The sequence below is a fragment of the Manihot esculenta genome, chromosome 16, assembly GCF_001659605.2.
Source record: "Manihot esculenta cultivar AM560-2 chromosome 16, M.esculenta_v8, whole genome shotgun sequence".
NCBI lineage: Eukaryota > Viridiplantae > Streptophyta > Magnoliopsida > Malpighiales > Euphorbiaceae > Manihot > Manihot esculenta.
In genome coordinates, this window is record NC_035176.2 from 16234237 (window position 1) to 16248070 (window position 13834).

Consider the following 13834-nt stretch of genomic DNA (forward strand, 5'->3'; position numbering starts at 1 on the left):
AATAGTATAGTTAGTTCTTTTCCTTCCTTAGATTGTATATAAATATGAGACTTTTCAAAATATCTATAATAAAGTAAACATTATTTTTCCCTTTGATAATATTGACACATGGAAAGAATAACTTGAGCAAGGTGAAATTTTACTTCTATGGGAAGTGGGCAACTTTGCTTCTAATGCATTGCACCAAGTTGAAGAAGGTATAATCCTATATATTCTAGTTCACATAATATCTATGTATACATGTCTATATGCGTTTGTTGCTCATACTCTAATGAGTTAAAACTCAATCATCAAACGAATGTCACTACTACATGATAGGGTTTAAACAATGGTATCTTTATAGCGGTTATGGAATTATTATCTTAATACTATTAAGTCAACAGTTTGGCAATTAATGGTATTTTGTGTTGCCTTATACTTAGCAGCGGAGGCATATGTAGTAGTTTTCAAACTGTTGTTATTGACCTATAGTCGCCGTCTTAAATTTATTTTTATCATAGTATATGTACATGCAAGCTATATATATATATATATAATAGAGGCAGCACAAATGATGGTAATGATGGTTTTCCAAACTACTTTCCTTCCACTGTGGCTTGATTCGCTTTTGAAGACATGCTTGTTTATATGCATTGACATTCTTGCAAGGTCGAACTTTATTGCCTGCAAATTTTGATGTCCAAATCCAACTACTCATAAAATAGCAAGAAAATAATTTAATCACCAACTCAATGTATATGCCTAGCTGCATCATTAGTATATATATGTATATATATAATAAAAAGTCTACTCCACAGCTCAGAAAGCTTAAGATATATAAAATGCATGGTCGGAAAGTTGCTAACTCCGTTCATGGATTCAAGACAAATATGTTGTCGTGATGGAGAAAGTCTAGGCAATGAAAATCCAATTAACTCTGCTTTGAAAATTTCAAAATATCACTTTCACAGCCAAGGTATGGAAATGGGAACTTCTGTTGACTTGAACAGCCCACATGATCAACAACGAGAGATGAAGGATTGCCTCTGCTTTGGGAGTGCTGATCGAGGCTTTGATGAGAAGCAAGAAGCTTATCCAGAAATGACCAATCACTATTGAACCTCTCCCCCGGTTGCACAATTCCGCAACCACTTGATGTTAGCTTCAACAAGTTCTGGGAGCACTCAATATCCATGGAGTTCATAGGAAAAGGTGAAACAAAGGATGGGGCAACAGCTGATTCTGGGCTAAACAACTGCGGCAGATGCATGGAACCATCGAAGCTATAGTCATATGGTGCTTGCATGTGATTCTGTTTTTGCTCCATTGATGCAGAAGAAGAGCTAGCATTCATGTGAGACCAGTGTTCTTGAACAGCTTCTGGGAAGAAACCTCTACTTTGATTCTTCTTCTTGAAAACCCTACAGACGACCCACCCATCTTCCTGCTAATCAATAGTTCAAAATCCTTAGTAGCCTTTCCTCGCCATGACCAAAACGCGGTAGTATATATATGTAAATATATATACATACATATATATATATATATATATATATATATATATATATATATATGACCAAGTTTTATTATTTTACCTGAACCTCGGAGTTGTCATCATCCAGGCGATATTCATGCATGATCCAATCAGTCTTTTGGCCATGAGGAGCACGTCCTGTGTAGAAGACTAGGGTTTTCCTCATGCCAATCCTCTGAGAGTTGCTGAGATGGATGGCTTTGTCTCTCCCTGTTGCTTTCCAAAAACCAGCAGTGGTTGCTCGATTTGTTCTAGTTCCTGTTGGGTATTTCTTGTCTTTGTGGCTAAAGAAATACCATTCATTTTGAGGACTAGAACCAATCCTACATTTATCTGGAATTCAACATAAAGAAAGATCATATCGAGCTTTGATTTTAATGGGTTTCATCAAGGAAGGGAATTGGTCAAGAGTAAATTGTAGAGAGAATAAAGAAATCATATAGATCGAACCTTTGAGGTCCCAAGGCTCAAGTTTGTTGAGGTCCACCTCCCTTATAACATCAAGGTCAACAGCTTCATAGGAGACCTTCTTCTTCAGATAATAGTACAAAAGCTCTTCATCGGTTGGATGGAATCTGAAACCTGGAGGAACTGAAAGTTGTCCATTTCCACCCATCATTCTCTGTTGCCCTGAAATTTCAAAAGCATGATCCATGAAAATTTTTCAAAGATCTTATTAGTAGTAAGTCTACACTAAATATAAGGCTTAGGCTAAATCAAATGCTGATCATGTAAGAATTACATCTATCGATCTACCATTTAGAGAAGGGATTACAAGAAAATAACAGATCTATATATATACAGAAAAGAACTGGCTTCAAGTTTCCACCATCTCAGTCATCGGGGAACACCGTATCTGTACAAGTAAAACCTGATCGAAGAAAGAAATGATAAAAGGAGAAGGAGAAGGAAGAAAGAAAGGATGCGTTCAAGCTGCGAAGAGACACAAAACTCCATGATCGAGTCCTTTTAAGCTAGATCTTCAGTACAAGTTAGCACAGTCGATTCGAGGTCTGTCGTTTATTATACTTATTAACAACTAGGAAGATAATAATAAGTGAGTTTGCCATGGTTGTGCATGCTTTATTATCTTTCAGGAATCAAACGGATATCTTGTTCTCAAGTATCTGATAGATTATATAGATAAGCTATAACGTCTACCGAACATGAGACTTAGATTCCACAAATATAACAAAGAAAAAATAATAAGCATCTGGTGCAAATCCTACATGCATCTCATGTACGTTTAAGGATAAGGAACAGAGTTGTTCCTTTTGAATCTTTCTCTGTCTTTTTTTGATATGCTTAGGGTTACAGAATATAAGCAAGCAAAGAACTTCCATCTTCAACACGACTACCATAAAGCTAAGTAGAAAACTGATTATAAGAACATGAAAGCTTTCCAGAAAAGAAAGTAAAAGGTTGAGAAAATGAAAGATAGAGAAGACCTTTGCTGTTGAAAAGAATTCTGTCTGGGGCAAACAAAAGAAGGCAACCCAATACAGGAAAAGCAAGAAGCGGAGCGGCCAAATTCCTGAACTTGCTTAAAGGGCACGGTCGATGTGCCTTTCAAGGGACTTTTAAGACAGAAGAGTTGGGGAGAGAGAGAGAGAGAGATGTTGATCAGCACAAAGTTTAAAAAGGGGGACAACCGAGGATAGGAACAGAAATAAAGAAAAAATAATTAAGAACGGAGAAAAAACAAAAGAAAATTGTAAAAGCATATATCAAATTTAAAATTGACAAATTATTTAAAATAATAGTATATCTTATCTTAAACATAGAAGAGGTTATTCTAATTTTAATTTAATTTGGCATATAAATTAATTTAGGTATACGTAAATTTTTCAACAAATTATAACAGTTATATATTTTATATGAAACAATTATATAAAATGACATTACAAGCACTCGCAAACTTAAATGCATCCGAATAAATTTAAAAAATTTTAAATTTTATTATCATAATCTCAAATTTTTATTTAAAAAAAATAATAAATACGTATAATTAAATTTTGTTATTTATTTATCTTTCTTATTACTTTATTAATTAATATATTTTGGACTTAAATATATATATCCATATGAAAAAGCTTATAGGTAAATGTCGGTTGAATGGGAAACCTTATTCCTCAATATTTGGCTCATAAAAAGAAGAAAATCTGCTTAAAAGTGTAAAAATTACAAATTAAAAAATGTTTTTACGTTTGTCATTTTGTATTCCTATAAATCTATTTGTCAACAATAATGCACACAGACGGTCAAGTCTCACAATGGAACAAAGGAATTTTCCTTTATTCTTTTTCTTCTATAAAACCCATTTTGTTTTCTTGTAAGAAAATTTTAGCTATTTGCTTCATTCTAAATTTAATTATACACATCAAGACATGTTTAGTGCTAACTACAATTCCTATACTCCTTTATTTTATATTGGCATAGAGATCCTTCTCTTAAAAAAAGCCTAAAAGCCTTAAAAAAAGAGACATTTGTGCTGTTTAATATTTTATTTAAAAATTAAAAAGATAAATTAACACTCTCCTGTCTCACTTAATTATTTTTATTTGTATGAGAGTTAAGCATTTTGATAATTTTGCTTAACTAGATAGAGTCTAATAGTCATTAGACTCACTATGACACAATTAAATTCAAATCTCTCTATTTTTATATAAAAAAAATATATAATTTTTAAATTTATTAAAATATCACTCTATTTCTTTTTTCTATAAATACGTGACTATCCCTCTTTCTATGTCTTTTTTCGATAAGCAAGCAAATTTATTAAAAGCCATAAAAAATTTGACTTTAGGGAGATAAATAAATAGAGTATCCCTAAAAATTAAACTATTTAAATCTGATTTATTTTAATAATATTCAAACTCATTTCAAATCCAATTAAAAATTAATCTAAATTATTTCAACTCATTTCAAACTCGATTTTATTATCCGAATAAAATCCAAACCCATTTAATCTCATATATTTTAATTAATAATTCATATAACAAATATTTTTCATTAATAATTTTTATTTAAAAAATTTAATATTTTAAAAAAAAAATTAAATTTTAATTTTTAATGAAAATATCTAAAATAATTTATAAATATTATCGTAAAATATATAATTTTATATTAAATTAATTATTTATATAAATGTATTCAAGTTGTAGATGCCTATATATAAAATTTAAACTCGATTTGAATTTCTACAAATATTATTTTTTAAATATAAATTTGTCTCAAATCTAATTATAGTTATCCAAATTCATCCGATCAAACCATATACCCAAAATATCCAAATAGTTGTCATCCCTGATCTAGCTAAATCCGATCATTTTACTCCAGATATACCTCTCCTTAGTTCTCACTTTAGGAGCACAATAAATTTACTCTTACACTCAACGATGTAAGATATAAAAATATAGTTATTATAATAAAAACTAATCAGATTTGTTGAGATACTATCATTTGTATCCCATCATTTATATTCCATTAAAAATTGCTAAACTCATGAGTTGCAAAACTCACAATTTTTTTCCTCATTTAATTCCTTGATTTTACTGTAATTTTTATGTGAATATTTAATTTTAATTTTAATTTAATTTTGTACAGATTTGTGAGTAGAAGTTGATAAAAGGAGAAAAAATACTGAATTAAAGGATTTTTTATACTGGGAGGCGATGGGGTGATAAAGATAGATTTTGCCACCTAAACAAGGATAATATCAGCTTCAAATGGAGTCAAATTGAATCAAACTCAATCGAATGAGGATAAAGATCATATTATGATAGAGATAAGATGAAGATAGAGATAAGATAGGGATAATAGTTTTTATTTTAAATTTTACCTTTTTGTGCCTATATAAAGGCTCATAGCATTTAACTTGGAGAATTATATTCTACCTCTCACTCTCATTTCCTCTCTTACTGCCCCACCTTCTTCTCCATCTTCTTTTCTTCTTCTTTTGCTTAATTTTTATAATTTTATGGCCATGAGTGGCTAAACAATCTATTTTCAGTTGAAGGTGAATTTAAATTGAGGTTTGCTTAAGTTGTGAGGTTATGCACTTAATTCTCTTCATCTTATTTCTATTTTTTGTCAATTTCTAATTTCGAGGAACACCACCTCCATTGTTGTTTTCTTGAGAATTCAAGAGGCCTATTGAATCTCTTGAGAAAATAACTTATCGCTAATTAATCTGATTAAATCCATAATTGTTTAATTGGGTTAATAACAAGTAGTAATTAACATATTAGTTTATGTTAAGAAATTGACAAATTTGATTTAAATAAAATGCGTGTTTTCATTAATCAAGTTTGGATTCTTCTCTCTTAAAGCAGTCGACTAATTAAATCTACACGTTTGTTGGGGTTGTTAGTTGACTAGGAATTAATTTAAGCGCGAAGCAGATTAATTTATTCATAAGGAAGAATTGGTGGAATTCACGTGTTTGACCACTATAACCAAACAATAGATAATAAAATGATTTTTTTTTTATCAATGATCAACTGCAAAATACCTCAATTTGATTACCTTCAGCTAAAAGTTTTAATTAATTAGTTGTTTCTAAATTTTCAATTACATTATTTATTTATTTATTTTCTCTTAAGTTTATTTTTATTGGTTTGCCCAAGGCACAACCATTTTCATAAAAAAGAAAAATCTTCTTCTCACTTTTTCATTAAACTATTTCTCTATTTCAATTTGGTCATTTAAATTAAGCAGATTGGAGGTCTCTGTGGGATCGATACTCACTCACCCTATTTTCAAGTTCTTAACAATCAAGAGAAGGGAAGTAAATTTAAATTGACGAATTCGACACCCGTCAAATTTTGGCGTCGTTGCCGGGGACCTCTAACAATTTATTTTTGTTTTTATGACCAAATCTGAGAATAGCAGGATTCAGTTTGATCCAGAAATTAAGAAGACTACAAAAAGGTTGAGAAAAGCAACCAAGTTGCAAAAACAGGCCAATTCGGGAGCCTCTCAACCATCTACCCGATCCCCTCTGAGCACCGAAGAGACCTCATCTTCAACACCAACTGAGCCTTCAATTGACACAAACCAAAGTGACAATATGGCCGCAGCTACTGCCGCTGAAGAGCAACCCCTTTGCATCACATACCCAATACTGAATGCACCCTTGGAATTACGAACAGGTATGATTCATATGTTACCAAAATTCCAAGGCTTGGAGAATGAAGACCCTCATCTTCATCTAAAGGAATTTTATGTGGTCTGTTCAAGTATGAGACCACAAGGTATAACTGATGAACAAATAAGGTTGGTAGCTTTCCCTTCCACTTTAATTGAATCTGCTAAAGATTGGCTCTACTATTTGCCCCCAAGTTCAATCACCACTTGGGTGCAATTTAGAGACTTATTCTTAGAAAGATTTTTCCTAGCGACTAAAGCATCATCAGTAAGAAAGGAAGTAAGTGGAATTAAACAAAGAAAAAATGAAATTTTACATGAATATTGGAAACGATATAAGAAATTAATTGCAAGTTGTCTAAATCATGGAATTACTCCAAAAGAGCTTAATCTTCACTTTTACGAAAGACTTTTGCCATTAGAACGAAGAATAATAGATGCTCCTAGTGGAGGAGCCATTGTAGAAATAGAACCTGAAGAAGGTAAAACTTTAATCTCCAAATTAGCGGCCAACTCTAGACAGTATGGCCAAGAAGAGGACATTTTAAGAAATGCCAATGAAGTAAGTATTGCATCTTTAGATTCTAAAATTTCACAACTAACAACTGCAATTCAACAATTGGCTACAGGGAATAATGCACGAACTTATGGCATTTGCAAACAAGCAGATCATCCCAAAGATATGTGTCCTATCCTTCAAGAAGGAGAGCAACAGGTAAACGCCATTGGAGGGTTCAATGGACAACAATTCAATGGACAACAAAGGAAGTATGACCCATTTTCAAGCACTTACAATCCAGGGTGGAGAGATCTTCCAAACCTTAGCTATGGGAATAGACAGCAGAACTACCAACCAAGAACCAACTATCAAGCTGTAAAATCAGGTATGTCTCTAGAAGACATTGTTCAATTCCTTGCTAATAGCACTCTTACTTTTCAACAAGAAACAAAGTCAAGCATCCAGAATTTGGAGAATCAAATGAGCCAACTTGCTACATTAGTAAGCAAGCTAGAATCACAAGGGAAACTGCCCTCCCAAACCATATCAAATCCAAAATAGAACGTAAGTGCAATTACGTTGTGAAGTAGGAAGGAGTTAGACTCTGCCAGCCCGAAGAAGCTTGCCCAAGGCAGTAAGGCAGACCAGAAGACAGAAGCATAAATAGAGATTCTAGAAGAGAAACAACCCCAAAAATCTAAGGAAGAACAATCCCCAATGCAAGTAATACGTCCACCTTTTCCCGAAAGATTTGCTCAATCAAAAAGAGAAAATGAAGAGAGGGAGATCTTGGAGATTTTTCGCAAATTCCAGGTAAACGTACCCCTTCTTGAAACCATAAAGCAAATACCCAGGTACGCGAAATTTTTAAAAGACCTTTGCACTAATAAAAGAAAATTGTATGGGTACGAAAATATTAGAGTAGGGGAGAATGTATCAGTTGTACTCCAAAGAAAAATTGCACAAAAATATAAAGACAAAGGCATGTTTGCGATATCATGTAAAGTTGGAAACCTTGAAATCAAGAAGGCAATGTGTGATTTAGAGCTTCCATAAATGTTATGCCTCTATCAGTTTATTTGTCTTTGGATGCAGGTCCTTTGAAACAAACAAGAGTTATACTCCAACTCGCCGATAGATCAATAGTTTATCCTAAGGGCGTGTTGGAAGATATTTTGGTCCAAGTGGGAAGATTAATTTTTCCAGCTGACTTTTTTGTCTTGGATATGGAAGATAACAATTCATCCAACTCTACAGATTTATTGCTAGGAAGACCATTCCTCAGCACAGCTAGATCGAAGATCAACATGCACGAAGGCACACTTTCAATGGAGTTTGATGGAGAAGAGGTAAAGTTTAATGTTTATGATGCAATGAAGCATTCTGATGATAATTTTTCTCTTTGCAGCTGTAATACCCGGCTAGACTCCGGTATCGGAATCCCTACCGTCCGGTGGGATCTCGGATGTCGGAGACCTCTAGAAGGGTAAAATCATGTTTTTGTAAAATGTTTTCATGTTTTTAATAGTTTTAAGTATGAAATTAAATGAGTTTTTGCATGAAAAGTCCTTGGAGGAAAACCCAGGTTCGGCCGCCGAAAGTCAAGTTCGGCCGCCGAACATGCATGCGTTTTGGAGGCACGTTAGGCCCCCGAAAGCATGAGTTGGGGAAGTCCAGTTTCGGCCGCCGAAAGTCAAGTTCGGCCACCGAACATTGCATGGATGCGGAAGCGCATTCGGCCCCCGAACGTGGCCTGGCCAGCCACCTATAAAAGGGGCACTTAGCCGAAATGGGCGAGTTTCTCCCATTTTCGGCCACAGCAAGCTTCCGACCTTCCCTTTGCAACTCTTGTGTTCTTCCTCCAAATCTCTTCCATTTTTCTTGAGTTTTAAACTCACATTTACAAGTTTGCGCTTTTAAACCAAGTTTTGGAGCTTTGGGAACTCAGGAGCTCATTTTCGTGGATCTCCAAGTTTAGGTCGTCTCCCTCTCGATCTTCAAGAGGTAAGGGCCGATCTTAAGCTCCTTATGTGTTTTAAATAAGTTTTATGCAAGATCTATGGGTAGAAAGGCATGTTAGGTTATATGTTGAGTTATGGGTTCATTTTGATGTTTTGAACAATGTGTGTTGATTGTGTGTGTTTGAAGTGTTGTAGTTGGGGTATTTGACTGTTTGAGACCCCTAGGAACTTGTATGCATGTTTTGGTTGAGATTTATACTTGATTTGAAGTTTTGGGAGGCAAGGGGTTCATGTTAACCAAGTTTCTGCCCTTCTGGCAGAAACCAGGTTCGGCCGCCGAAGGGAGTTTCGGCCGCCGAACCCCCTTGTGGAGGCAGCATTCGGCTGCCGAAGCTTGCCCCCGAAAGAAGACTTTCGTCTCTGTCTGGGAGCTTCGGCCGTCGAAGGTGCCGCCGAACCTGCCTGACTTTCGGCTCTGGAGGGACTTTCGGCCGCCGAACCTGCCGCCGAAAGTGCCCTGTTCAGCCATTTCTTGCATGTTGTTATATGATGTTTTAGGGGGTTTTTGGGGAGTATATTAGAGTTGTATTTACGTATGTTTGGTCCCTCATTTGAGTCCACCTGTGTAGGTTCGGACCCGAGGAACCGAGGACCCCAGCAGTGAGTTCAGCTGCTTCGGTGTTGTCAGAGTCAGCCAGAGGTGAGTGGAACTAAACTTAATCTTTTAAATTAAATGTTTTATCATGTATCATGCATCATGATTATGCAATAGGATGATTGCATTAGTTTTCACGAATATGCCGCATTGCATCGATTGTTGTTGATGTGGGTGAATGTCGAATGACCCAATTAGTCCATGACAGGAAGACCAGGCCCCATGCTACAGGCCTGGCACAGAGTAAGAAAGACCAGGCCCCATTCTACAGGCCTGGCACAGAGTAAGGAAAGACCAGGATCCCATCCTATGGTCTAGCACGGTTACGGGACTCGAAGATCAGGAGCTCAGAGGAGGCCCTGAGGAAATGGTAAGTAAAGTATGTTCTGACAGGAAAGACCAGGACCCCATTCTACAGGCCTGGCACAGAGTTAACTTGGACTAATTGGTGACAAGTTCACCCAACCCTTATGTGAATTGTCTGTGTTATGATGCATTTCATTAAAGCATAGTGTTAATATGTTTTATAGTTCAGCTCACTGGGCTTTTAGCTCACCCCTCTCCCTTTACCCCCAGGCTTGCAGGTGCAGTATAGTGCAGAAGTCCGGATAGAGTAAAGAAGTCATGTTTATGTAATAGCTAGCAATGAACATGATCAAATTGTAATGTAAAAGTACAGTATAGTTATGTAATGAGGTTCATGGATGTTAGTGGTGTGCTTGACCATAGATTGTTGTATCCCTTTTAATACATGATCTTAGAGATTTTTACGATGCTTATGTAACCAACTCAGCATATGTTATGTCACCCCCTTGGGGGCATTGTTGAGATTCCACAGAGGGATCAATATTATGTTTACGTTATGCACAGGTTGAGTTTGGTTGATGTTCAATGGAAAGAAAAGTTTTAATTTTTATGCATGTTGTTGATCATGTATAGGATTATACAGGTTTACAGGTTTTATGTCAGGCTTGCTACGGGTCCCGGCGGCCTTATGTCGACCCGGATCCTAGCGCCGGTAGCGGTCCGATTTTCGGGTTGTTACAGCAGCATAGATATAGTTGATCCTCTCACTCAAGAAGCATTTAAATTAAGTAAGGAAGACAAGTTGGAGGTAGTTCCAATTGAAAACTTGATATTGGACTGCCTTGACAATAGTACATCTAAACTTAATGAAGAAATTGAAAAAATATTCTGGTCATTGGGCGCTTCAAGCCATAAGGCACCAGAACTTAAGTTAAAAATACTTTCAGCTCATTTCAAATATGCATTTTTGGGAAGTAATAACACACTTCCAATCATAATCTCCTTCAAGTTGAATACCTTAAAAGTAATGAAGTTAATTTGGGTGTTGAATGAATACGAAGATGGAAGTGGATGAAGCTTAACATACCACTGTCCAGCCTAGGACAATAAACAAGGGCGCTACTTGGGAGGCAACCCAAGATTATAGGCTTGCCCAAGCCTGTAGAGTCACAAGTAAGTTTTCATTTAGTTTTTAGCTTTAAATTAATTTATTTGTTATTTTTGGAGCAGATTGGATTTTCTAGGCAATTCAAGACTTTAGGGAACCTTTTTGGAGATGGCCAGCGCCGCCTCCACCGCCATCCACTTCCTCGCCAGATGCAACCACACGCCAGCGTTTGCAGATGTGATGAGTTATGATGATGAGGAGATGAAACATGAGATTCTGAAGCAACTCCAAGACCAAAAAATGCAACCCAATCACTAGCAACTTGAGTTCTATGGACTTACTCCTCAGGCAAGTTTTTTTTAACTTACTTTTATTTTATTTTGTGGACTTCCCCGTTTGATTGAATTTTTTCCACATTGAGGACAATGTAAGGAGTAAGTGTGGGGGAGATGTGGTATGGAAATTGAAGTTTTTTTTTTTTTTTTTTTTTGTGATTGTGATTGATGAACATTCTGAAATTTTTAGAAATTTTTGGAAATTTTTATTCTTTTTCTGCCATTTTTCTTTGAGTTTTTGGTGTTTGAGGTAGAGGCTTACCCAAGCCTATAAACACTTTTGTTATTTTGATTCTCAGCACTTGCACTTTAAATTGTTTCTTATATTTAATTTTTACAATTTCCAATATTAAGCATCATTTTATTCAAAAAAATAAAAAAATAAAAAATATTTTTTATACAGCTCCTTACTTACCATAAGAAATTGATATGTCCTTTATCGTAGAATACAAGTTATTATGCCATTTGTATGCTAGTTTAAATAGAATAAATTTATCATTGTTCATTTTATTAGTTTTATTTTCAAGACTTATTTTGAAAGCTCATGAAGTATGGTCCTTATTTAAATAGTTGGGTAAAAAATGCATGTTCTTTTAAATGAATTGCTTCCCTTTTATTGAGAATGAATTAAAGGATATTTTCTAGACTATATATTTATGTGGAAATTAAGGGGTGTCATAAAAAAAATAAAATAAAATAAAAGAAAAAAGAAAAAAAATCAGAAATAAATGCACTCCTATGACCTATTCCTCTAGTTGCTTGATCAATTGGTTACCAACCCGATGGCCCAAGTAGTGCGGTACTTGGTGACCCCTTAAGGTAATTCTGTATGGAGAAATCAGTGTTTGGGAGAGTATCACCCCTTTTGGACCGTTTAAAAAACTTGCCCATACATTTTTATTGGGTAATTATGAGTGGAGCTAGTAGCCACCTGAGCTGAATAACCTGGGGCAAGTGGCTCAGTAACCATTTGTTTCACGTTCACTTTATCGGTTTCAGGCAAGATATAGTAGGAAGTATAAAGAATAAATAATAAACCCCCAAATCTTTAAATTTTATTGGTCTAGTCAAGAGTTCTAAGATTCTATTCTTTCAAAAGTGCAGTTTAATATTATATGGCATTCTAATATTTTATGTGCTTGAAATTGAATTGAGGACCAACTTTATGAGTTGAGAAACATATTTTAAATATGAAACTTGTTGAAGTGAACTTTGGTGAGTTAAGCTATTTCTGCTATCATCCTATTGCATGACAATTTGGTTCTTTGTTTTGGACAAATTAAATTTCAGATTGGTTGAGGACAGGGCTGTATTTCATTGTTTCATTTCAATTTTTGTGCTTGAGGACAAGCAAAAGTGCAAGTGTGGGGGAATCTGATGAGTTGCAAAACTCACAATTTTTTTCCTCATTTAATTCCTTGATTTTACTATAATTTTTATGTGAATATTTAATTTTAATTTGAATTTAATTTTGTATAGGTTTGTGAGCAGAAGTTGATAAAAGGAAGAAAAAATGCTGAATTAAAGGATCTTTTATACTCAGAGGCGATAGGGAGATAAGATAGATTTTGCCACCTAAGCAGGGATAATATCACCTTCAAGTGGAGTCAAATTGAATCAAACTCAATCGGATGAGAATAAATATCATATTAGGATAGAGATAAGATGAAGATAGAGATAAGATAGGAATAATAGTTTTTATTTTAAATTTTATCTTTTTGTGCCTATATAAAGGCTCCTAGCATTTAACTTGAAGAATCATATTCTACCTCTCACTCTCATTTCCTCTCTTACTGCCCCACCTTCTTCTCCATCTTCTTTTCTTCTTCTTCTTTTGCTTAATTTTTATAATTTTATGGCCATGAGTGGCTAAACAATCTATTTTCAGTTGAAGGTGAATTTAAATTGAGGTTTGTTTAAGTTGTGAGGTTATGCACTTAATTCTTTTCATCTTATTTATATTTTTTATCAATTTCTGATTTCGAGGAATACCACCTCCATTGTTGTTTTCTTGAGAATTCAAGAGGCCTATTGAATCTCTTGGGAAAATAACTTATCGCTAATTAATCTGATTAAATCCGTAATTGTTTAATTGGGTTAATAACAAGTAGTAATTAACATATTAGTTTATGTTAAGAAATTGACATATTTGATTTAAATAAAACGCGTGTTTTCATTAATCAAGTTTGGGTTCTTCTCTCTTAAAGCAGTCGACTAATTAAATCTACACGCTTGTTGGGGTTGTTAGTTGACTGGAATTAATTTAAGCGCGAAGCATATTAATTTATTTATAAGGAAGAATTGGTGGA

The 13834-nt window shown here is 34.6% G+C and overlaps 2 protein-coding genes across 5 annotated transcripts; one reads left to right on the top strand and one right to left on the bottom strand.

Moving 5' to 3' along the window:
- Positions 1 to 703: 703 nt before the first annotated feature.
- Positions 704 to 3111, bottom strand: LOC110604159 (protein SOMBRERO). Of its 4 annotated transcripts, none has more exons than XM_021742277.2 (4): positions 2962 to 3111; positions 1964 to 2143; positions 1575 to 1846; positions 704 to 1426 (listed from the first exon to the last, which is right to left on the bottom strand). In XM_021742277.2, the coding sequence occupies exons 2-4, from the start codon at positions 2130 to 2132 to the stop codon at positions 911 to 913; spliced, it is 957 nt and encodes a 318-aa protein (XP_021597969.1). In that variant the 5' UTR covers positions 2133 to 2143; positions 2962 to 3111; the 3' UTR covers positions 704 to 910. The 4 variants fall into 4 exon arrangements, with proteins under 4 accessions (XP_021597969.1, XP_021597970.1, XP_021597967.1 ...); XM_021742278.2 differs by lacking the exon at positions 2962 to 3111 and adding an exon at positions 2743 to 2954; XM_021742275.2 differs by lacking the exon at positions 2962 to 3111 and having other exon boundaries at positions 1964 to 2735.
- Positions 3112 to 6383: 3272 nt separating this feature from the next.
- LOC122722077 lies at positions 6384 to 11441 on the top strand. The gene is made up of 4 exons (XM_043951730.1): positions 6384 to 6941; positions 7002 to 7545; positions 8256 to 8509; positions 11313 to 11441. Exons 1-4 carry the CDS (start codon positions 6384 to 6386, stop codon positions 11439 to 11441), a joined length of 1485 nt encoding a protein of 494 aa, XP_043807665.1.
- Positions 11442 to 13834: the final 2393 nt, after the last annotated feature.